This window comes from Mugil cephalus, chromosome 19 (genome assembly GCF_022458985.1).
Source record: "Mugil cephalus isolate CIBA_MC_2020 chromosome 19, CIBA_Mcephalus_1.1, whole genome shotgun sequence".
Classification (NCBI taxonomy): Eukaryota; Metazoa; Chordata; class Actinopteri; order Mugiliformes; family Mugilidae; genus Mugil; species Mugil cephalus.
Window position 1 is genome coordinate 15352646 of NC_061788.1, and position 23414 is coordinate 15376059.

At 43.5% G+C, this 23414-nt stretch overlaps 2 protein-coding genes across 4 annotated transcripts; one reads left to right on the forward strand and one right to left on the reverse strand.

The window, feature by feature from the left end:
• Positions 1-278: 278 nt before the first annotated feature.
• On the forward strand, positions 279-13908 carry snx30 (sorting nexin family member 30). 2 transcript variants are annotated; one of them, XR_007110839.1, is made up of 10 exons: positions 279-588; positions 3107-3316; positions 5252-5362; positions 5462-5620; positions 6099-6288; positions 7314-7513; positions 8551-8640; positions 8890-9042; positions 10325-10588; positions 12046-13908. XR_007110839.1 is itself a non-coding variant. In XM_047569211.1 (9 exons), the coding sequence occupies exons 1-9, from the start codon at positions 454-456 to the stop codon at positions 10400-10402; spliced, it is 1326 nt and encodes a 441-aa protein (XP_047425167.1). In that variant the 5' UTR covers positions 279-453; the 3' UTR covers positions 10403-13908. The 2 variants fall into 2 exon arrangements, 1 of the variants encoding a protein (XP_047425167.1); XM_047569211.1 differs by having other exon boundaries at positions 10325-13908.
• An 876-nt stretch (positions 13909-14784) lies between these two features.
• Positions 14785-23018, reverse strand: LOC124996335 (thymic stromal cotransporter homolog). Of its 2 annotated transcripts, XM_047569209.1 has the most exons (8): positions 22354-23018; positions 21851-21886; positions 21272-21442; positions 20634-20852; positions 20221-20392; positions 18952-19035; positions 17432-17588; positions 14785-16600 (listed from the first exon to the last, which is right to left on the reverse strand). In XM_047569209.1, exons 1-8 carry the CDS (start codon positions 22825-22827, stop codon positions 16543-16545), a joined length of 1371 nt encoding a protein of 456 aa, XP_047425165.1. In that variant the 5' UTR covers positions 22828-23018; the 3' UTR covers positions 14785-16542. The 2 variants fall into 2 exon arrangements, with proteins under 2 accessions (XP_047425165.1, XP_047425166.1); XM_047569210.1 differs by lacking the exon at positions 21851-21886 and having other exon boundaries at positions 22354-23009.
• Positions 23019-23414: the final 396 nt, after the last annotated feature.

A 23414-nucleotide genomic window follows, 5' to 3' on the forward strand; every position in this document is an offset into this window, starting at 1 on the left:
TTATTTATTTATTTATTTTTTTACTTAGAACGTATTCTTATCGGCAAGTTTTTAAATTAAAAAAAATCACTGTAAAATATGTGTGCCCAGTTGACTATTAAATGTTACCAGCTAATGTCTTGGTAAAATAAATAAATTAGTTAATAAATAAAATCAGTTTTTCTGAGTCGTTCAATGATCGCCTCAATAGACGATCTTTAGCGCTTCATTCGTTCCTTGGTGTCACGTGACAGGTATGTTTACATCCGGGTTCTTGCGACTCAACATCCGGAGCTGCGCAGTGGGAGTCAGCTGACAGTTGTGACCAACTAGCGGGTGTAACATCAAAACTGAAGAGAACCCCAACCTAGAAAAAAAAGCCTCTCTCCCTGCCTCCACGAACAAGACCGGCCCACGAGAACCGGACACCCGTCACCCCACGATACCCGGCCACGTCTTCCCGCTTTCAGCAGGATGAGTGTCGGCGCTCCGAGAGGCCTGGCCAGCTCGGGGCAGAAACCCATCACGGAGATCCTCCACCCGCTGTCCGCCGCCGAGGAGCCGCTTTCCCCCGGGCCAGATGTCACCATCAGAGTCGGAGGGGAAAAGGTAGGATGCGCTGGGGCTTCACCGAGACCGGATCCGCGGTTAGAAAACAGACAGGCGGCGGAGCAAGGACGGTTCACCTTACCACAAACTCTGTTGTCTAACCTGTTTTCAGGTGGCACCAATGTTTTTAGACTAAGACTTGGAAGTTTAGAGAAAACGAGGACGGTGGGGGAAATGAATCAACGTCTTTGTCTGTGCTTTCATTTAAGCTTTATTGCACAGATCTGCAGCTCATAGTGGCACAGTGGCAAATAGAGTAAAAACTAGAACTAAAAACAAACAAAAAGAACCGTCAAAATATGTACAAACACATGAAAACAAGTAGAAATGATCGAAAATAATGACTAGTCATGTGTCTTCCACCATTTGAGTTGACATAAAGAGGATGCCATTCTCATCAAGCCTGGTGTGCTGTGTAAACACAGAGGGACCATGCAAACAAATCACGTATCTTTTCTTCATGCTGCTGGTGCTTTTTATAGGAGTGACACTGTAGCAACCACTTCAGTACTGCAGTGAATTGTTGCCAATGGGAGAAGCTGAGATGCTCCCACCCCGGTTATTTTCTAGTGCATGGTTTGGCTTTCCTTTTCATTTTCTCCTCCACACATGATTACCCGGGCACAGAGGTCATGTCTCCCGTCTCCAGTCAGGCAGTTTGTCAGCACATTTTAATACAATTTGGCAGAAGGGTTTATGAAAGAACAGGGGGGAGTCTTTTTTTTCTTGTTTTTTTGTGTGCGTGTGTCCTGTAAACCCATTCGATTCTTTTCTTTTTCACTTTTTGCTGTTGCTTGAATGCAAAAGGAAATCCAACGAATCCCATCTGTTTTTAATGGATGGGAATTTGTGAGAGTATTTTATGTGCACTGGAAAGTACAGCGCACTCAAAAAAAAAAAATAATAATAAAAACAAATTGTAGTTTATTCTTTTATAATTTTATTTAGACCCTCTTGTTTCCTCCACTCTTCCTCTCAGCTTCCATGGGAATAAACATAATACTTTTTACGCAGGAGATAATTTCCAGTTTGACATTTTTAGTCCCACAAAATGTGTAATGTACTGATTTTTTTTTGATCATATGCAGTAAAAGTGCATGTTTCAACAGTGCAATTATTGAGCTGCCTCACTTATAATGTCCTGGTATATTGCATTCTGGTTCACTGAAACAATCACAAAAAAAATAAAGTGTGGGAATGCATTATTTAAAAATGCATACGTAAAGTGGTGTGATTCACATCATTGTAACTTTCTTGTAAATGTAATCCACCATTTTCACACAAACCTAAATGGTACTTTGCTATTGTTAGGCCAAATTGCAACTTTCCCCAACTAAAAACTTTTGAATCGACAAACGCCTAAACGTACTAATCATTTCCTAAAGAGAAGGTCCCACTGCAGCCGCCTCTACGTGCCACTTTCTTCGTCTTTGTGTGGCTGCGGTTCCTTCGCGGTGACGCAATGATGCGACGCAACGCAATTATCTGAGCTGTGATTACCCGAGCAGGTTCGCACCGCGCCGCCAAAAAGAGCACTTACAGTACGCCGTCAGCAGCCTGTGTGTGAGATTTTCCTGTGTGGACAGCAGAGAGTGCAAACCAAACACACACACTGACCACTGAGTGTGAGACGGCACAGTCGGAGAGGGGTAACCCTTCTTATCACACTTCTTTGAACCGGACAGTTGAAAGAAAAGGAAGTAGAAAAGGTCACGTTAAAGCTGCTTCAGGGGAAAAAAAAAAAAGTAGTTCTTTTTTCATGTGAAGTGAGATGAGGACACTACCACCCCGTGAGAAGTGTTGTTAGCCACTCGAATAAAAACAAATGTGGCAGGACAAAGTATTAGCACTATTGCAGTCATGCATTGCTTGACTCGTTAGCTTTTCTGATGAGTTCATTTCCCGTTGTAGAGACCTGTTTTATTAATACACTGTTTCCTTTCGATTATAGTGATGCTATTAATTAGTCACTTGGAGAGAACTTCAACCTATTGAACTCTATTTTCGTTCAGTTATATCTCTTGCTATGTTTAAATGATGCTTGAGTTAAAACCTGTGTGTTCGTCCAGTAACAGTATTGACTGACGCACCAAAACACCCATGCACGGCCCCTTCAGGGCAACTTTACAGTTCATTCATCTTCATTAGCTACAGGAGTGGCTGAGATTATCTATCTTATCTTTGCCGTGTGCCATTACAGATTCTCCTTATCGCTCTAATTTGTCATTGATTTCCTTATTAACTCATTTTCTGTTTGGAATGAAAAAAGAAGTAGGCCCATCCATCTTTGAGTCAGAGCAGAACGAGGGCGTGCTTGTGACACAGTCCGTCGTGCGATTAGAAAGACGGCGTCGGAGACGCGGTGTGCGCACACAGCGGTAACAAGAGCCCCATTGACGGAGAGAAACAACCACCTCAGCGCGTTCAGTTTGTCTGTCCGGCTCTTTGTGCGCTGCTTTTCCCGATCTCCGAGCGCCTAAATCCGGAGTCACCGTGCTGTCTCTCCTCCTCCACGCAGGACCTGGGGCTGACCAACGGCACGCCGGTCGAGTCGTCGAGTCCCAGCTCGGCGTCGTTCAACAGGCTTCAGCTGGACGACGACTCGGAAGCGGACGCCCGGGACCCCTACGCCTCCACGGAAACCCGTGACCTCTTCGTCACGGTCGATGACCCCAAGAAGCACGTCTCCACCATGGAGACCTACATCACGTACAGAGTCTCCACCAAGGTCTGTTATTGGCCGGTGCCACGGTAACACTGTGTACCTGGTTTCCCATGGGCAATGATTAAACATGTGTTTACTTGGACAGCAGTCGTAGTTTTACAGGTCGTTTTATTCCGTGCATAATGTTAATGTAAACCGTTTTCCAACAGGTTTAGTCTGTAGTTTGCTGCGAGTTAAGCTCTAATAAACAGAACAGTTTATTAGTGGACTCAACAAACAAGCCTAAGTAAAGTTAAAGGAGTTCGGAGCTGATAGTGGCCCTGTCAAACCAAGTAGGAATGTAAACACTAAGGTTTTGAAATTCCTCCAAAGATTAGCGGTGCCACTGTTCAGGAAGGGAAGGCATTTGGCACGTTTGGTCGGCCTCAAGAATACATGTGGAATTGAGAAACGCTCAACAAAATACATTAGGTTACATATGAATTCACATTTGCCCGGTTGCAGAGTCTCTGCAATGGGAGCTTTTAATTCTACACGGTGCAGACCTGTACCTCACAAAGCTAGGCCACTGTTCACTGGTTCCATGTTTGGTTTTATGTAAAGAACCGCTGTGGAAGAGTCAGTGGTATCGAGCAGATTACAGCTAACTGAATACTCCTCTGTTTCCAGGCATCCAGGAGGACAGTGGCTATCGTGTGCCAGAAGCTAACTTTCAAAAACGATGTCATTTTCTCTGTAGCAACACTAAGTTTAAAACCTAAAGCTTATTTCTAACCTGGTTTAGCCACTCTCACCAGAACGTGAGTGTGATAACGCTCCATGTGGATGTCCACTTACTCTGGTTTGACGACTGTAAACGCACAAATCACAGATCACAGCACTTTTTGAGCAGCTAGCACGGTCATAAAAACCACCTGCTCCCAGCTCTGTGTGGCAGAAATGATCTAGGACAGTTGATGTTTGTCAGACGGATGTAAAAAAAAAAAAAAAAAAAAAAAAAAAAAAAGTCCTGGCTACGTCTTCACTGTGTAGTACAGTGTAATATAAAACTAGCCAGATATTCCCTCTGTAGATGTAAGGTGACTACAATAAGCAGAAGTCGACCTGTACAATCAGTCACCGTAAACAGGAAGGAAAATGACAAAACCACACGGCTGGAGCGCTTCCTGAAACTGAACTCAAATGTGGTGCGTGCGTTTATTTTCTACCTGCTGTGAGTGCCCCAGGTCCCTTCAATCATTACGACCTGAGGAGCATTTTAGTAATCAAAAGAAGTGAACTGTTTGGCGTGGTGCTGTAATAAACAGTATATGCCTCCTCTTGTAATCCAGGGGGGGTGGAATAGATAGCACTCTTCAAATCAAACATGTCCTCCAGAGAGGAGACTCTGTAACTTGAGTTTACCGCTCGCGTCCTCTTCGTGTCCGCCAATCAAATGCGGGCGCCGGGCCGACAAAGCACGAGGGCCACGGGGCCACAGCTCTCCCTGAAAGAACTTAATACATTTGTCGCAGACGGCGGCGGAGAATCAGAGCTTTTGAGGCTTTTGAGGCTTTTCTCCGCGTCGCGGTGAAAGAAACCGATTCAGAGCGAGACACTGCCAGGAGCCGCCGAGTGGCGTCATGGCGACGGTTGCTATGCGCGCTGAGGTTCCTCGAGTTCAGAGGCCGTAGACAAATATCACAGGCCGATGTGAACACAAAGTGTTAATAGAGAGAGAGAGAGAGAGCGTGTGTGGGCTGTAACACTGGGCTGTCAGAGATAAAGAGATAAAGAGACACAGAGAGAGAGAGAGACTCTGTGTTTGTCCATGAAAAACAACTAATGCGTTGAATAATGCATCAAAAATATTGTGTGTCAGTGAAACCGGCTGTCCTTCACCACAGAGAATTTACATTTAATGATGTTGTCCCCTCAGTCACGTAATTTTTGTTTTGGTAACTGAGATATCATGTCCTCCCAAGTAACAACAAGTGCGTGTTTTTTGCTTTTCTTCAGACGACACGGATAGAGTTCGACCTGCCGGAGTACTGCGTGCGGCGGCGCTACCAGGACTTCGACTGGCTGAGGATGAAGCTGGAGGACAGCCAGCCGACCCACCTCATCCCCGTAAGGTCACGCGGGCCCCGTCTCACTGTTCCCAGTGAGAAACACCTCGTTTACACTCCTCTCCTCCACCTCGTCTTTATGTTTCCTCCTCTGTTCCAGCCTTTGCCGGAGAAGTTTGTGATGAAGGGCGTGGTGGATCGCTTTTCGGAGGAGTTCGTGGAGACGAGGATGAAGGCGCTGGACAAGTTCCTGAAGCGGGTCGCCGACCACCCCGTCCTCTCCTTCAACCCGCACCTGAACGCCTTCCTGTCCGCCAAGGTGAGGCAGCAGTCGACCGAGAGTCCGGACGCTCTCACTGGTGCTTTACATGCTCAGATACTGAAAAGGAACAAGATAAGTACTGATGCGTGACCGCTGAAGATTAGGCTCAGCAGTATTTTTGTCAAGCGAATGCGAAACTAGAAGAATACAGAGCCTCTGCTTCCTCACTGCTTTGTTTGTGTTTGTGTTTTCTCATAAATGGCTGCGAGTGTTACAGCCGAGACACAACACAGGATGTTATTGATCCCTGTGGGGAAAGGAGATTGTTGAGCTGTAAAATAATTGGACTCAGATTAAGGGAGCAGAACATAAGCACGAGAGAACAGTATAAGACACGGATGAATACAAGCGGCTGAAGGGTTTCCTGAACAGTATGGATTACCGTCATGTTTTATTCACCTCCTATTTAAATATGCACCACTGCTGTGCTTTCGTGGTCTTCCGAGTCTTGACCTCACGTGCTGTGTCTCCGCAGGACCTGAACAAGCGCCAGGGTCTGGCGCTGCTCTCCAAAGTGGGCGAGTCGGTGAAGCAGGTGGCCGGAGGCTACAAGCTGCGGGCGCGGCCGCTCGAGTTCTGCGCCATGGGCGAATACCTGGACACCTTCACCCAGAAGCTGGGGACCATCGACCGCATCGCTCAGAGGATCCTCAAGGAGCAGTCAGGTACCGGAGCGGTGGGGGAGACTGAGCATCAGGGCCGGATGATTCGTCTGCTTTATTCCTCTTCAAAAGATGGTCGTGGGGCGCTCCTGATTTTAAAGATTTGATTTCATATATGTAATATGTATTTTAATATAAATTTTTCATGTAACTCAGCTTCACATTTGGCAACACAGAGCATTTAATATACTAATTAACTTCTTTCCGAGCTTGCACTTTAAGCAACGATCAGAAAGTAGTTCTCCTCATACTCTCACTTCTTTGCTCACTAGACCTTCTCACTGGTAGGTGTTTGTATTGTTCTTGTGGTTACCTTGTGGTCCTGTGTGTGTTGGTTCAGTCCTTAGTGAGCCGGAATGTGACACCACCTTATCTGTACTGGCTGTTTATTTGGAGAAATAGCCCGCGGACCTTTGGGCCTTGCGGCCGCGTGGTTGATAAGTGCGGGCCTAACTCACGCATGACAAGTGAATACCTGTCATCCGCCCGGCGAAACGCCCCGCGTCACCATCTGCCCGGGCTGTACATGTGCTCGAGTCTGCGTCGGCCCTGTGTCCGTGTCAGAGGAGATAAACTGTGATAGGTGGAGCTAATGAAAGCCAATGAGCTGACGGAAGAAAGCATGAGAAACGAGGAGCCTGCGTGCTTGACTCAGCAGTCTGGAGTTTGGCCATCGGACCCTCTCTCGTGTATAATTTACAAATATAGATTTTTGCGACTGAGCGCACCAATCCCTGTGTCGCTTGTGTGGAAAAAGAAAATTTGGTGGTGATTCATTTTCCAATCCAGCAGCGTCTTGTGTTGAGCAGAATATAGTAGAGCCTGACTGATACTAGATTTTCGAGACCAATAACAATTTTAGGAAGTAAAAAATTCTGATAGCTACTTATATAACATACTGTCTCTCTAAAATAAGCATAGGTGACTATGCTACAACAACATGCAGCTCTGTGCATCTTATATTTTCATCATTCAGACAAAATTAGCACTAATTAAATCATTTACTCTTTATTTCATGTCCCTCTCAGAGTACCTGACGGAGCTGCGTGAGTACGGCACCGTCTACTCCAGCTGGGCGGGGTCAGAGGAGGAGCTGCAGCGCCCTCTGGAGGGAGTCGCTGGCTGCGTGACGACGTGCTGCGGAGCGATGGAGGACCTGAGTGAGAACATGAGCCAAGACTTCCTGCCCGTACTCAGAGAATATGTTCTCTACATAGAGTCCATGAAGGTAAGAGTTATTCTAAACACTTAACGTTTGAACGTTTGAAGACGTACATCTAATCAGCCATGCCCACAGTTAACCCCAGTGGCTAAATGCGGTACTGCGACACAAAAAACTGCGACATTTCCACAGAAGCTGTTAACAAAGGGACATCCCCGGGCTTGTTAAAAGTTTGTTCTACATGCTCATAGAACAGTCATTGTTGGAATATGTTAGAGTCATTTTAAAGTCTGGTATTGAGTGAAAATAACTGTAAAAGGTAGGAACTAGGCCCGTGTTTGCTCAAAAAGGCCTGCATATAAGTATGTAAGGTAGACCTTCAAAGGAGAATACAGAGGCTGAATCTGAACAAGTCAGTGAAGTTAAATCATACTCCATGTACATGGCATTTTCCTGTTCCACACACAATATCCAAAGCATTTCCAGACCAAACTACGCGTCTGTCAAGAAGAAATCTCGCCAATAACCCAGATTCTACTGAAACGCTTATTAAAATCGTTCCCAAAAGGACCCAAAGAACCACCACTTGACTCTCCAGGCATGACTTTTAGCATCAGGGAGCAGATAACTCACTTCTCTAATTAGGAAAGATGTTCTTACCACATTAATTAGCATAACCCTATATAGTAAAAACGTCTTTCCTAATTACACCAAATAAATCAGATAAATGTAACTAAACTAAAGAAGCCGTGGGTCATCTACTTGCAGGCGCAAACATGAATGCGTTTAATATTTAAACGTGCGTTACAGTTAGTTGTTGGTGGGAGAGACCACAAGGCAAATGCGTGCAGCTGTCGGCCTGGCAGGTTTTTAATAGAGAAACACAAACTGTGGATCCTGTATCCTGCCACACAGCACGTCAACCTTTGACCCTGAACGGAGGAAGCAAAATCCTGCATGAATCATGTTCTTGCCAACCTCCTGATTCAGCATATATCTCACTGTTTAACAGCTTTCGCGTGTTGTGTTTCTCAGAAATAAAACCCCAACTCTTTTATTAATAGCATATATTAAAACGATCCATGTGTCCTGTCTGATTACAGAACGTTTTGAGGAAGCGAGACCAGAGCCAAGCAGAGTACGAGGGCCGCCTAGAAGCTGCCATATTGCGCAAACAGGAGGACAGAACGCCTGTAAGTCGTCCCCTTCCTCTAAAACCAACGTGGCTTTAAAATGGCTGAGTTCCTCGTCGTTTCCGGCAGGATGGGCGAACGAATTCTGTCGCTGGCCAGTTTCAATGTGATCTAATGCAAACCTCCCCCTCCCAAAAACTCCCTTCAGATCCAGACCCCCCTTCTAGTGATTCTAGTCCTGCAACATGTAGCTTTGAATTATGTCCGCCCGAGGCCCCTGTAGCTGTAGTTGTCTGTGTTTTGCTGCAGATGCCCGTGGAGGTGGAGAAATGCCAGGACAAAGTGGAGTGTTTCAACGCTGACCTGAAGGCGGACTGGGAGCGCTGGCAGGGCAACAAGAGACAAGACTTCAAGCAGCTTCTCACGGGCATGGCCGACAAAAATATTAACTATTATGAAAAGGTAGGTAAAGAACTGCAGAAGTACTTAAAAGCTTTTTGTGGAGTTTATTGCAATCAGTCAACAACAAATGTGTAACTGGAAAAGTGTTGAGCTCAAGAAACAAACACAGAAATCTTAGACCAGTTTATCCTCAGTGTAGCTGATATATCTGGACCGCACACTGTTTGGTACCAGGAGTCTTAAGGTCTGGTCGACACCGTCCCATTTAAGATCAAACATGTCTCATAGTTTTGTGATTTAGAATCTGAAGATTACTTATTGACAGTAACCAATGAGAGAAATGAGTCTACAAGGACATGCAGCAGCTGACTGTGTTGTCAAGCAACGGCAAACATTCAAGCTCTCGAGGCTAATGTTGGCTAGCATACACAGTGCAGTGAAACTGAAGGTTAAAATCTCACCTCCAGCTCTCCCTGAAGAATATACAACCCCTGTTGACGACGCCTTCCGCTTTAGTTTGTGTTTTCTTCTCTTGAGTTCCTCTCCATGCGAGCTGGCGCGCTTAACGATTTCCGATCTCCCTCGTTAACCGAAGCAAGATCCCGTAGTAGTGTTGTGCTTTTATTTTTAAAACGTGTGTGCCAGTTTGAAAGTAGAGAGAGAAAAACGTGCAGCAGCTTCTCCTTGAATGTGTGGCGGAAACAGATTTGCATCACACAAAATTTTTTTAAAATGTCTGAGGTGACCACCGCAACAGAGAATCAGTCGGTTTGGTTTCTAGTAACCTTCCTAGTCCCCCTGTACAGCAGAATACAGCAGAATACCCATAAAAGAATGCTATAGTATAGTATAATGCTGGCAGGTGACAGGTGGCAGGTCCCGAAGCTACTGTAAAAAAAAATGTAAACATTAATAATAAAATTCATTAATAATTTATTTATCTGATATATTTACAGGCAGAAAAGAAGCTAGTAGAGCCTCAGCAGCTCCTGCAACACGTGTACAACTTAGGGCTGGGCGGTGTACCGGGTCATACGTAATACCGTTATGACATTATATGAATTTTTAAGATACAGGCATACCGGTGTATTTGATTACACACTGTGTACACAACATTAGGGTGAACCAGATGTCCACAATTTCTGGGGACAGCCCCCCGTTTTGGATGACCTGTTTGGGACTGTTTGGAAATTAAAAAGACCGCTCTGAGTGTCCAATATCTGAAAAAGAACAAAAGTGGCCACAAGCCCCGTAAAGTTTGTTACTCAGAGTCATTTTCTTTTCTTCCACCTCATTCTGTCCCCGCGTCTCCTGACTCTTCATCCATCTCCACTATCTGCAGTGCCAGGCAGCGTGGGAGTCGCTCATAACTCTCCTCCAGGACAAACAGACTGAGGATAAATCCAGCGATACGAACTGAAGCGTCTCCTCGCTTCTCCGGCCCCTCCCCATGTCTCACTCTACAACGCACTCTGTCGTGCCAAGGAAAAAGAAAAAGGAAAAAAAAGACCAACAGGGCAGCAGATTTTTCCTGCTGGACTTGGCCCCCGTGCTGCTGTGAGGTGACCGTACAGAGAGGAGAAGAACATTTGGGCTGTGGAAAAAGGTAACAAACGGTGCATTCAAGGGCAGCTGGGAAAGAGGAGAAACCTACTATGTACATTATTTTTTTCTGTTCTTATTGACTTTTTCTACTTCACGTTTTCAATTAACAATCGGTTGCCAATGCTGCTTGCGACCATATAACAATTGTCTCAGAGAGATGTGTTTCCTGTCCGCTGTCTCCATTTTCACACTGAGCCAACCGAGAAGGAAAACTCTTGCGGAGAACGTTGCTTTTGAGGGCAGATGTGAGGTATGTTAAGTACTGAGAGCACGTTTTCTCCTGCTGGGTTTAAAACTAAACACTAAAAAGAGTTTTTACATCTTTTCCATCTCTTAACAATATCAAGACTGTAAGAGGCCAAACAAAAACCGAGATGTTGCACTTGAAGTACCATATGGGTTGTTTTTGCATGATTCTATTTGGTTATATTCTAACATTACTGGTCACAGTTTTCCAAAACCTCATAAACTTTATTCATGGTTATGCTGCAACCATTGTGATTAAGAAAAATAAAATCATCCAGCACCGACCTGAGGCATGCTGACATGACGTGGCCTCATGTTTGACCAGTCGCGACACATGTCAGAATCAGACAAAGGGAAAATACATTTTCCCCCTCGCAGATAAATGGCCAACTGCATTTAACAATGACGACACAAGCGCGTGTCTGAGCCTAATGCTGAGGTTTATCTGGGCGGTGAGTTTGTGGAGCTGAGCACAAATACAGAGGTTGATGTTTAGAGAGACAACGGAACGGCAGCTCCACCTTGTGGTCAAGCTCTATTCTTTTAATAATACGGTGTGCTACCTCTGGTTTATCTTACCTTGTTTTTTTTTTTGTTTGTTTGTTTGTTTTTTATCCATGGCCATTTATACCTGCTGTAGGGATTTCACCTATCTTTTCCAAGCAAAGACGGTTCACGGGGTAAATAAGACTCCACGGGTACTCTTCGATTGAATGACAATTCTGTACAATTTCTTTGAAGACATACTTTGTTATTGTCGTGCACATCCGTTTTTAATTTTGTTTCTGAAAAAGACAAACACTGCATTGGGAACATGTGACATTCATAAGCTGCATTATCAAAATGTTTGTCTTATGTCAAGAAGATTTGGATTTTAAAGGCTGGATATAACTTAAATGACCTTTGGAGTATGTGGCCTTGTTTTACGAAGAACCTCTCAAATGTGTTCACGATGCCGGCTTAGAAGGGAAGAACGAACATTTGAACTCTGTGGTGGACGCTGGTCTGGCTGCCAGATGAGAGAAAGACATTTTCAGAGTGATGCACCCTTTAAAGTGTTTTATCAAGCAATTTAGAACAACGTGAAATGACTCGGTTAATGTGGAAACCCTCTGACAGAGCAGCTTGACGCTATGACTCATGGAAGATATTTCTAAGAAGGTGGAGCAGCACGTACTAACGGCTGCATTTTTGCTTTTTTTTTCTCTCCAGACTTCCTGATGTCCAGCTAACTAGCTCCTCACACTCAGCATAAAGTAGCGAAAAAAGTTGACCAAGTTGACCGGGACAGCCTCGGTCACGTGTCTGCAGTTGCTGGACGATGTGTTTTAGTGCGTTCTCGGTTTTCCTTTTACGCCCTACATTTATTTGTCTTTTGCGTTTTCCCTTCAGCTTCAAAAGCATGAACCAGCTACCGTTTCCTTTTACTGCCAGAAGCCAAGAAGGTGACATGAAGTGAAGAGCATTACTTTTTTAATTTAGTTGTATTGGAACTGGAGGAGGAAAAGCTCTCCAGGCAGCTACAGCAGATGTTCGGTTCTACGGATGCACCGATACTAAAAGGCTAAATTACTTCATTTCTACAACAGAACAGCAACATATTCATTTATATTAATCTTAGAAAAAGGGCAGTTAAGAAGTATTTAGGTAACAACATGCACAATGTAAAATTTACCTCTAATTTTTATTCCCTTACTACTGTTTTAGAAAGAGGTCCACACATTTATATTTTTGTTTTTGTTTTGTACCTCAGTCCCCTTTCTTTTGATGTTCTTCAACACAGAAAAGCCAAAACTTTTCTCAGGGTTATTAGGTAGTGCATCTAATTGACCAACAGAGATGGTAAAGTCATAGGATCTTGGTTACATTTGTAACCCCGGTTTCTCCGCCACAGGCTCCTCCATACTCCTCCGGTTTATTTCGACTCCATTATCTGTTGAATTAATTTCATATATTCTGTTGCACACCACAAAAAAACAAAACAAAAAAAGGGCACAGATGACTATTTTTCTTTTCTATTCCAGCCAGTAGCTAGTCGAACCAAGTACATTTAAACCAATGTTAAAAGGAAAAGGAAATTTACTGGGTGACATTGGTTCATTTACGGTCACACACTGTGAATTATTACCGCGTGACTTAGAATACAGACTTACATTGGTGCATCCGTAGACTGGTGTCAACGTAGTAATGGGTATTGGGATGTTTCGGACTGAAGCTGGCCATATATGTCCAGCTGGGTATAAAAGAAGTATGAAACATTATTGTTGTGGTTCCGATGTGTATGTGAAGACTACAGCATACATTGCAGGAAATGTGAACTAACAAAAGCAAAACTTGAAGGATAACCAACATTAGTTTTACTTTTGATGCACATTGGAAGTCTGACAATAGTTCTCTGATTAATGTGCTCACTGTAGTCCTTAATAATAGCCATCGTGAAAGCCCTATCCTATACAGCGTGCCTGCTGATTTGTTTTGCACTATATATCTAGCTACCGCCCTCGGCACAAATGCCAGCTTATTGCAATATTGAAAACTGTTTTCATACTTTCATTTGCCAAAAATGACCATAAGATGTTTTGTCGGTCCAGATGAATCTTGTGTTTCGGTTTGGAACGTTCAGAAATGTAAAGAAAGGCGTCGTCCGCAAAGCTGATTCAGGTTCAGGTTCTGTTATGGCTGCCACTATACAAGCCTGGCAGAGTGGAGGTTTTATTCATGTACAAATGTTTCTAAGCCAAATGTATCCATCTTTTCCCCCGTCTTCCCTGTATAGATTCTCACACACGATGATTAAATCTAATTTTCAGCACAAGATGAATCCAGCTGTACGGAAGCTAACGACCGAATGTGTCAATTTGGCTTCAGTCTCTTTTTTTTTTTTAATCTCAGTTCCTCCCCGGTGTGTACTGTTTACGTTCAGAGTTCTCACTGTACATTTGGATGTTAATAACATTTTGTTGTAATTATGAATAAGCTTGTAAATTGATGTTTTGATGCAACTTATCTTTACCACAAACAGATTTTCTTTTCCAAATATACTGGACCAATAATAAAGACAACGGATTCATTTGATATTTTCATGCTCTGCTTTATTTTTCTTCTTATTTGACCAAAATATATTTCATAATGTGTTTGCAAAGACGTAGCAAAACATACACTCACCGGCCACTTTATTAGGTACACCTTGCTAGTAAAAGGGTGGACTCCCTTTTGCCTTTAGAACTGCCTTAATTCTTCGTGGCATATTTTCAACAAGGTGGTCCATATTAACATGTTAGCATCACACAGTTCCTGCAGATTTGTCGGCTGCACATCTATGATGCCAATCTCCCGTTCCACCACATCACAAAGGTGCTCTGTTGGATTGAGATCTGGTGACTATGGAGGCCATTGGAGTACAGTGAACTCATTGTCATGTTCAAGAAACCAGTCTGAGATGATATGAGCTTTGTGACATGCTGCATTATCCTGCTGGAAGTAGCCGTCAGAAGTTGGTCCACTTTGGGCATAGAGGGATGGACATGGTCAGCAACAATACTCAGGTAGGCTGTGGCATTTAAACCATGCTCAGTTTGTACTAATGGGACCAAAGTGTGTCAAGAAAATATCCCCCACACCATTACACCACCACCAGCCTGAACTGTTGATACAAGGCAGGATGGATCCATGCTTTCATGTTTACACCAAATTGTGACCCTGACATCTGAATGCTGCAGCTGAAGTCGAGACATGTCAGACCAGGCAACGTTTGTCCAATCTTCTATTGTCCAATTTTGGTGAGTCTGTGTGAAATGTAGTCTCAGCCTCTTGTTCTTAGCGAAATGCATTGAATTGCAGCCATGTGATTGGCTGAGTAGCGATTTGTGTTAACAAGCAATTGAAAAGGTGTACCTAATAAAGTGGCCAGTGAGTGTTTATTTTTTTAAATTAAAAAAATTACAAAACTCACAGATTCTCAGATTTTTATTAAACATACAAAAACTAGACATTAACACAAACATAATTGTTTACCTTTAAGTGTCGTAACAGTTTCTTGACCTGAGAAACTGGTTGACCACAACAATTTTGTGTGTCTTTAAAGTGCCAACAAATTAAAGTGCAACAATTGAATCCATAAAAAAGGTTATATTAAAAGGATTTTCTTCCCTTCAAATGTTGCTGTCAGTACCATAAAGCACTGCTGTCTTTGTCACTGTCACTGTACAGTGCTACATTTATGTTTTACTTATTTTACTTTTTAAATATGTAGACCGTTCCAATGTACACACAATTTGACAATCACACAGACTAAAATAAAGGAAACTGGCATTACAGTATCTTTCTAATAGGTTAGCGGAAAGTGCTTTGCAATGAAATACAAAATGAACAGGTGAATGTAAAACACAATAATAAAAACTAAAGAGTAAAAAAGGATATTAAAAAAAGTTAAATTCAATCCACTGTAAAATAACAGTTCACATTAAAAAAAAAAAACAAAAAAAAGATCAGATGAGTGACTTAGTATACGGAGTCAACACCCTAAATAAGACTGGGGTGGTGGGAAGATTTGATCTGACAGTGATAACAAAAGTTTAACTTCCCGTCTTGAATCCAAATTTTGACAAAACATGTGTCCTAAACCTTTTGACAACTAATAGTGTATCACGTCTGCCATTTGTCTACTTTTGTCCTACAGCTTGCATTATTTTTAGTTTCCGTAACTTTAATACATTTCTGGAAACTGCCCACGTGTTCTTTATCCGGGCACCGCATTCGTCTCAAATTCTTAAGAAGCCGATGACCAATAATGCTGTTTTATTCCTGTCTGGAAGTATGGAATCGGTAAGATGGATTCGGTAAGATGCACTGTTAATTTTAATTACTCAGTTCGTCATTTTTTACACAGTTGCCAGTCAGATGTCCCTCACCCCAGTCAGATGTCAGATGTTCCTATTAAGACCCCAACACCACACCAAAAGGCCTGAAGAAGCTGCTTGGATGAGAGGCTAAAGACTATCAGGAAGATGATCTTCATCCTCATTCATTCACAACAATCTCTCTCTTCCTGCTGCGTCCCTCCTCCTCCTCCTCCTGTCCACTGAGCAACAACCTCATTGAGTTTAGCATATAACAACATACTAACTATAAATTCCAGGAAAAACAACTTGTATAAAACTAGTATTTCTGTATCCCTCTCACTTGAACCTCCCCACTAAGGGTCACGGAATCAAATGTGACATTTAAAGAACAGATAAACTGATTCATGACAGCAAACCCATATTAAACCGTTCACTTAAGTTAAAACTTATAGTTTCTCTCCTTCTCCAGCTGGTCCCCACAGATGGGGTTTTCACATCTGACACAACAAAACTACATTATGTTGAAACCACCGTGTTGTTTTCAGGAGGAGAACCTTATTTCTATAGCTTGGTGGCGCAAATCTGATGCAATATGTTTATGACGTCAGTTTGGCTTAAGGTCATCAGTCCACGCAGGCGTTATTACAACACACAGAATCACAGTTCTTGTTAAATGCTCATATTAAACACGAAGCTTCCTGTATAGCAGGTGAAACCAGGAGAAACTCGTTCTCTGCCGCTGTAGCTTCAGCAATTCAGGAAGCGCAATCAAATACACAGTTCTCTTTTTGACCATTTCGAATCTCGGTTCCCCACCGCCTCACATCAACACGAATGAACCCACTGCCCGGAGACGGACTTTGTTGCTTCAGTCGCCCTGGATCCTCTCGTACTGTCTCCTCTGGGCCGATCTGCAGCCGGTGATGCTGGAGGAAGCAGAAACCAGAGGAAAAGTGGGACGTATTAGAGAGAATGTGTCAATAGTGTAGTAGTATTAACAATGATGACATATTCTCAGTCATCACGGTACACCTGAAAATAAAGACGTTTCACTACGCATCCAAATAACATCTTCAGTTCTGTCAGTTCTTCAGTTTGCCTTTTTTTAATGTATATATGTACACCGTATGTTATACAGTCATTGGGCATAACATTATGACCACCTTCCAACTAGGGAATGGACCGTCTGAGCTATCCCGCTGTGCTGTTTGGTTCTGAGCTGGTCACATGTTTGGGCGCCATGTTGGATACATCTAACCAATATTCACCCACAGAGAAGTGGCAATAACAGAAAATAAAACTGGATTTTAAGTTAAAATATACATCCGCCCCTTAGGCCTTTGGTTGCTATGGGTTGAGGGAAGGGGCCTCTGTAGGTCATCCTACAGATACTTGATCAGTTTTGGACCTAGTAAAAATTGGAGGCCAGGTCAACACCTTGTGTTGTTTTCCATGTTTTTTGAGTTGTTCCTGAAGTGTTTTTGTGTGTCTGCATCCTGCTGGGGATGGCTGCTGCCATCAAGGAGTGTCATTGCTATGGGCTGGGGGTGTCTAGTCTGGTCTAAGTGGGTGGTACATGTCTAAGAAACATCCACATAAATGCCAGGTCCGAAAGTTTCCCAGCACAACACTGTGATGTCCCAAGATGGATGGTGTTACTTCTCCTGTCAGTGGCTTTAATGTTGTGGCTGATGGGTGTATGTGTATGTTTTAAGTCTTTTTTTTTTTTTTTGTATGTATGTATCTGCTCGGAGTACCTGATGGGTATCATTGCCAGGACGGAGAAGGCGCTGGAGAGCGTGAAGACGAAGCCTGGGAACCAGTCCAGGGTTCCCTGGTAGATCTTAGTAAACGCTGGGATGTACGCCAGGCCGGCAAATATCAGAGCCACCTGCAGGCAGGTGAGGATGGTGCCTGGATGGGGAACAAAGAGGACAGAGGTCATATAGGAGAGGAGAAAAGGGAGAAAGAAGGCGATAAGAGAAGAAACAGCTTTTCATCAAAACTGTTGAGGGTGAGCTGAACGACGGAGAGTTCAACATTTGGCTAAATATGCTTTTTAGCTTTCTTGCCAAGAGTTGGATAAGAATATTAACCTCACTCTCATATAGTCTGTGTGCGCAGTAACTTAGCTTTACAACAAAGAAGGGGAAGAAGTTTTGTCTAAACCAAACGTGTGACAATGCCCCACTGTGTGTTATCTTCATGTACATTGTGTACTTCCTTCTATGTGTGTAGAGAGTCATGTGTGTTTGCATTGCACTGACTTCCCTGACACACATCAAAGCAAATAGAAGAGGGGAAAAGCCCTGACAAAAAATCCCTTGTTTTACTGGTTTAGGATACAGAAGGTTAAGTTTGGCATTCACTTACATTATGCCAATGGAACGACAGAACCATGAATTTGTGTGTGTGTGTGTGTGTGTCAGAGAGAGGACGAGCAGTTTTAGCTTGAGGCAGAGCAGCTTCTTTAAAATGTGTCATCTGGTTGGTTTGAACCAGCCTGACTGGGTTCATGCATTGGTTTCCCATATGCGCCGCCCCTCTGTACCTGCATACCTGTGTCATAATCGCTGAACACCTTGTACCTACAAACACTGAGCGCAAGACTGCACAAACAAAAAAAGAGGCTGACAAACTAAAAAATAGGTGAACAACTAGATGAACATATTGATATCTTTATTTTCCCTAAGAGTTAGACCACATGTCTATGCCAGCATTAACATGCTAATTCAGGAGACACCAGCTACCCGAGCTGAAACCGTCTCCTTCCCCCTTCACACACTGGCAGAATCATACTTCTCTTTTTGAAATCGTGATAAGTTTTGTCTTTGTTTAGACATTTGTTCACAAATTCAGCTTTGTGACGTTTTGTGGTCCAGTCGTTCCTCCGATTGCTCAACATCATGAGTTGCCAGTAACAATATAAAAAGATCAGTGAAGGTTTTTTTTCACTGGCCAGTGAACTTTGCTCCGTTAACTCAATGATATTCAGGAAATATTCAGGTATTCTCACGTTGTCTTTACTATAAATAGAAGTAGTATAAGAATTAAAAAAAATACAGTATCTTTTAATAATCTAAAGTTGCTGACATACTGCATTTTAGTTGCAGCAAGATGTTGATCCGTACATGCAGTCTAGTTCAAACAATAAGCATTCATAATATAGTTTTTACTTTCACAGTCACATGTGCGTTGAAACCATCAGCAGAGCGTGTTGCCTAACAGCTGAAATTATTTCACACACTCAATTCACACAGCCGGCTTGTGTACTTACCATATAACGATAGTGGAACCTGCTGTGAGAGCAGAGATCTGATCGTGGGCATCGGGATGAGAGCGAACAGGGTGAGGGAACGAGCTGCAGAAAAAATTTGAAAGGCGATTCATTTAATTTTTGCCTTTTCCTTTTAAAAACACTGTGCTATACTGCATCTACCTGTCACTGTCTTTGATAAAGTGTTTGGAGAGATGTAGCCAGATAAGTTTTTTCTCTCCTATGTCATCTAAACAAACAGCCATGTGTCACTGTAAGCATTAGCCGTGATTTTAAACACGACTGGTTTCCAAAGAACTCATGGGAATTCGTGGGGGAAAGATAAACAGAATGACACTGTATCCTGCAACTAGCTAACTTAGCTCAGCACAAAAATGTTATGTTACGTATTGTTGGCAGAAAAAGGAACCGAGGCGTTGGCTAGAAAAGTAAAAGATTAGTTTCTCATTTATGCTTTTAAGACAAAGGAAAAATGTGTGAAAGAATGGTAAAAGAGAAATGTCCCAGCTATCCAGCGCTAATGAAATGGTCGCTAATTGTCACATAACACACAGGCTTGAGGGGGATTTAAATATTCAAAGAAAATGTATTTTTTTAAAATCATCTTCAAATTAAACTTACTAAAACTTTGAACTAAATATCAAGTCTATAAACGGGCCACTAACAGGCCCCTACTGGTTCATATTTTTAATATAATTTTTGGAAAATTGTGCGTAACAGGTCTTTGCGAATTAAATATACTTTTTGATTCTGAATTATTTGTCAGTAATGACAATACAACACACTATATTTGTCTCCCTCTCAGCTGAGCCGTATGTGGTGTAAAACACAACAATAACAGAGACGTATAGCCTCATGTCTCTCCGAACTACAGAACTAGAAGACAACAGAAACATGTGACTTTCATGGCTTTTACTCACGCCCAGTTCGTCATTTTGCTCCATATATTTTTATGATTTCTGCCAGACCAGACAAAATGTAAGAACCCGGGTGGCTAGCTTACTCATTCTCACAACTGCTGAGTCAGTCCTAGAAAATCAGCAAAACGTGGACACAGTTTCCTCTGTGTTTGCTGTGTTAGGAGATTTCGCAAAATGGAACTAAAAAAAAAAGATAAACTAGGTGACCAGACTTTGTGCACTTGAGGAAACTAAATTCAACCTCTCAAAGAGCGACCTGTTCAGACACAAAACTCCACGAATACCCCGGGGCCATGAGCTTCAACTTTCTATCAGTCATGAATCCACCATGGACCGTGCCGAGTCTCACCGAGGTAGAATATCCAGGTGGCTGTGGCAAAGGACATCCAGTAGATCCCCACGGCGAATGACATCATGCCAATCAGGATCAGCGTGGCGTCGCTTGCCCAGCGGCGAAATAAAATGACGCCAAGGAAACTGGTGAGGAAAATCCCAAAGCCGGCCGCATTCCCATAACCAACCTGGAGCGAGGGGACAGAATGAAAGAAACAAAAAGGGAAGAAGAGGGAGGGAGTGACAAAAGTGGAAGGAGGTAGAGGAGGTAAGTGGACAGCAACAGAGGTAGTACAAGAGAATTATTAATTTGTTTTCTTCTACCAAATATGTGACTTTTTTTCATTTTGAATTTGCAAATCTGAGCTCATCTTTCACGCGCCAACACCACTATCTCAATATATGTGTACAAACACAGCAAAAAGTTACTTGAGTGGCGCTCCAGCTGAGTGGCGCCTTCAGGACGAAGGCAGTCAGAATTTCTGCCGCTCCGCCCACTGCAAAGTCGTACAGGATGGCAGCGGCGAAGAGCAGGACCACGTTCACCACATTCACGGCGGCGGGAGCCTCGACTGCGAGAGAGCTGCTGGAGGCGCGAGAGAGGAGGTGGGAGCTCTCATCTGGCTCTCTTTTGTGTACTTGTTTCACCTTAATCAAGACAGACGAAGGGGACTTGATGACTTAAAGGGAAGATAAGGAATGGAAAATGTGATCCTGACTAGCCTGGACCAGACCAACTTCTCTGACATCCACATCACCTGAGCCCTATGGTTGAAGTGCTTTAAAACAAAATGGCTCTGATTGGTTGTGGGACTATTCAGTTGCATAGCATGTTCAAATAGTCTAAGCTATACTTTGTTCTGATTATAAATTAGATGGATTTATCCACATAGTCAGCTCATCAAACCAATACATTTAGCATGTTTAATACTGGTTCACATATATTTTACACAGGCTTGAACAGTTAGCACCAGATTGCCATAGAGTGGGGCAGTTTCAGTTTGCAGGGACACAAAATATAAACAAAATAGAGGTTTCCCCGCGTAGTGTCTCGCGTTCACACTGACCTGCAGCAGGACTATTGACTGTATGAGGCAGAGCAGGTGCAGCACGGTGCTCACAATGAGGAGGATGGTCCCCTGAGCCAAATTGGGGGTGTAGAGCTGGAACAGATGGCCGGACACCAAGCTGCCCACCAGACCTGCTATCCCGTACAGGAGCTCCACTATCATCATGACCTGCACGATGGAAAAGGGGCGCCCGTTACTTGCACTGAAAATATTTCTAGTGTCCCTACTCATGACGACATTCGGGTTTGTTGTTTTGATGGTTAGCTGCAGAGCCTCGAAATGGAGATGTGAAGAGAAACAAAGTAAAAGGTTGCGTCAGCGGAAAGCTGCAGAGTTGGCTGCGTCCTCCAGACCAGAAGTCACTTTATAATAACAGTACTGACAGCCGTGAACCTTTACCACTGGTGTGCACGTTTCACTCCTGATATGATGATACTGATGATATAATAATGATAACTGAACCTTTCTGTGGTGGACAATATGCAAAACGGCAACATTTAAAAGCGCACATTTGGCATTTCTGTTCTTCAGCGTAAGCCAATAAGCCAACATCCACATAGTGTCGATATACTGTACCTGCAATTTCTCAGTATATCGACTTGACATCATAACCTGTTGAGAAGACCAACTTATTGGACAAATGTTACTTAAAATTATTCATATCGTAAAAATATAACCTCCAGTGGTATTTTTGATGTAGCTATTCTTAGAGTGTCCACACTGACAAGACCACTGCTTTTCAGAGGAGGATGAACAGTACACAAATAAACGCAGGAATAACTAGTAGCAGACAGTAGTAGAAATGCAACCATTGAAACTTTTGATGCTTAAAAAAAATTGCAAATAAATTCGATATATTTATTTATTCGATATGTTCATTACCAAAATGTATTATTTTAATTTATTTATACATTTTATTATTTTGTCACCTACCAATCTATTTAGGCATTTTTCGTCTTCCATACCTTGCCTGTTAAAGCGCGTTTTCAAGTTGTGTCTAACTTGCAATTCTGCTACGGAGTGAAACTGCACGTTGTATTTCATTTGCATCCACTTTAAGTTACAGTTGCGCTGCGCACCTTGGAGCGGTCGGTCGGCGTGGAGTCCAGCGACGCCAGAGTCATCACCCCGGCCCAGTACGCGCTGAACCCTCCGGAGAGCCCGTAGACAGCCGTCGCCCCGAACATCACCTCCAGCGGGAGGCGGAGGAGGACGACCAGGAGCAGGAAGAGCCTGGACAGCAGGTACCCGGTCAGAGGCGCCACGACGGGGGCTCTCCTCCAGCCGCGGTCGCTCAGCCTGGCCAGGAGCAGCGCCGGGATGATGGGGGTCAGCTTGGTGATGAGGTTGTAGTTCATGTAGAAGTTCGTTATGGCTTTCTGCTGGCTGTCATCCCGGGAGACATCGGGGTACGTGGCGTTGGCGCACCGGTCTCTGACCACCATCTGCAGGGCGGTCTCGAAGAGGGTGCTGCCCAGCTGCTCCATCACGACGATCGGCTCTATCCGCCGGAGAAGCGCGAAGCCCGTTTGGAACCGGCCCGGACACAGCATGATGGCTGAAACTTAGCTGGAAAAACTGCAGTCGAAGGTGGAAGTGACTTCAGAGTCAGGTGTGTTTTGAACACTCCGCGGCAGAGAGGGAGAGAGAATAAATAGGCTGTCATCACGCCCACTTCCTCATCTTCTCGTGAGCTGCTGTTTCAAACAAGGGCATGAACCTCCCATCCAGCCTTCACCCTACCCCCACCTACCCCCACCCAATGACAGATAAGTCACCAGGCGTTAATGGAAAGTAGAGGCACCCGTCTCTGTTTTTGAAGGAACGAGTCAAGCAAGTTTCTGATGGGTTTTACCCACAAAGTTCTCCTATTTAAACCTCAACGTCCCACACACAGCTGTTCTACTTTCAATTTAAATTATGTTCATGTGCATCAGCCGTGTATCTGAAAATGTGAAAGTCACATGTTCTTGGAGACTTAGTTGACCTCTCAGCTATTTTAAACTGCAGATATTCCTGTAAAGTGATCTAAAACCTGGAACAGCTGATCCTCGTTTTGAAGGAGTTGGAACTCGTGAATGTTCGGTGTGTGTCCACCGAGTCACAGGGTTTTGGATTAAAGGCACTGAAGTTGCTAGAA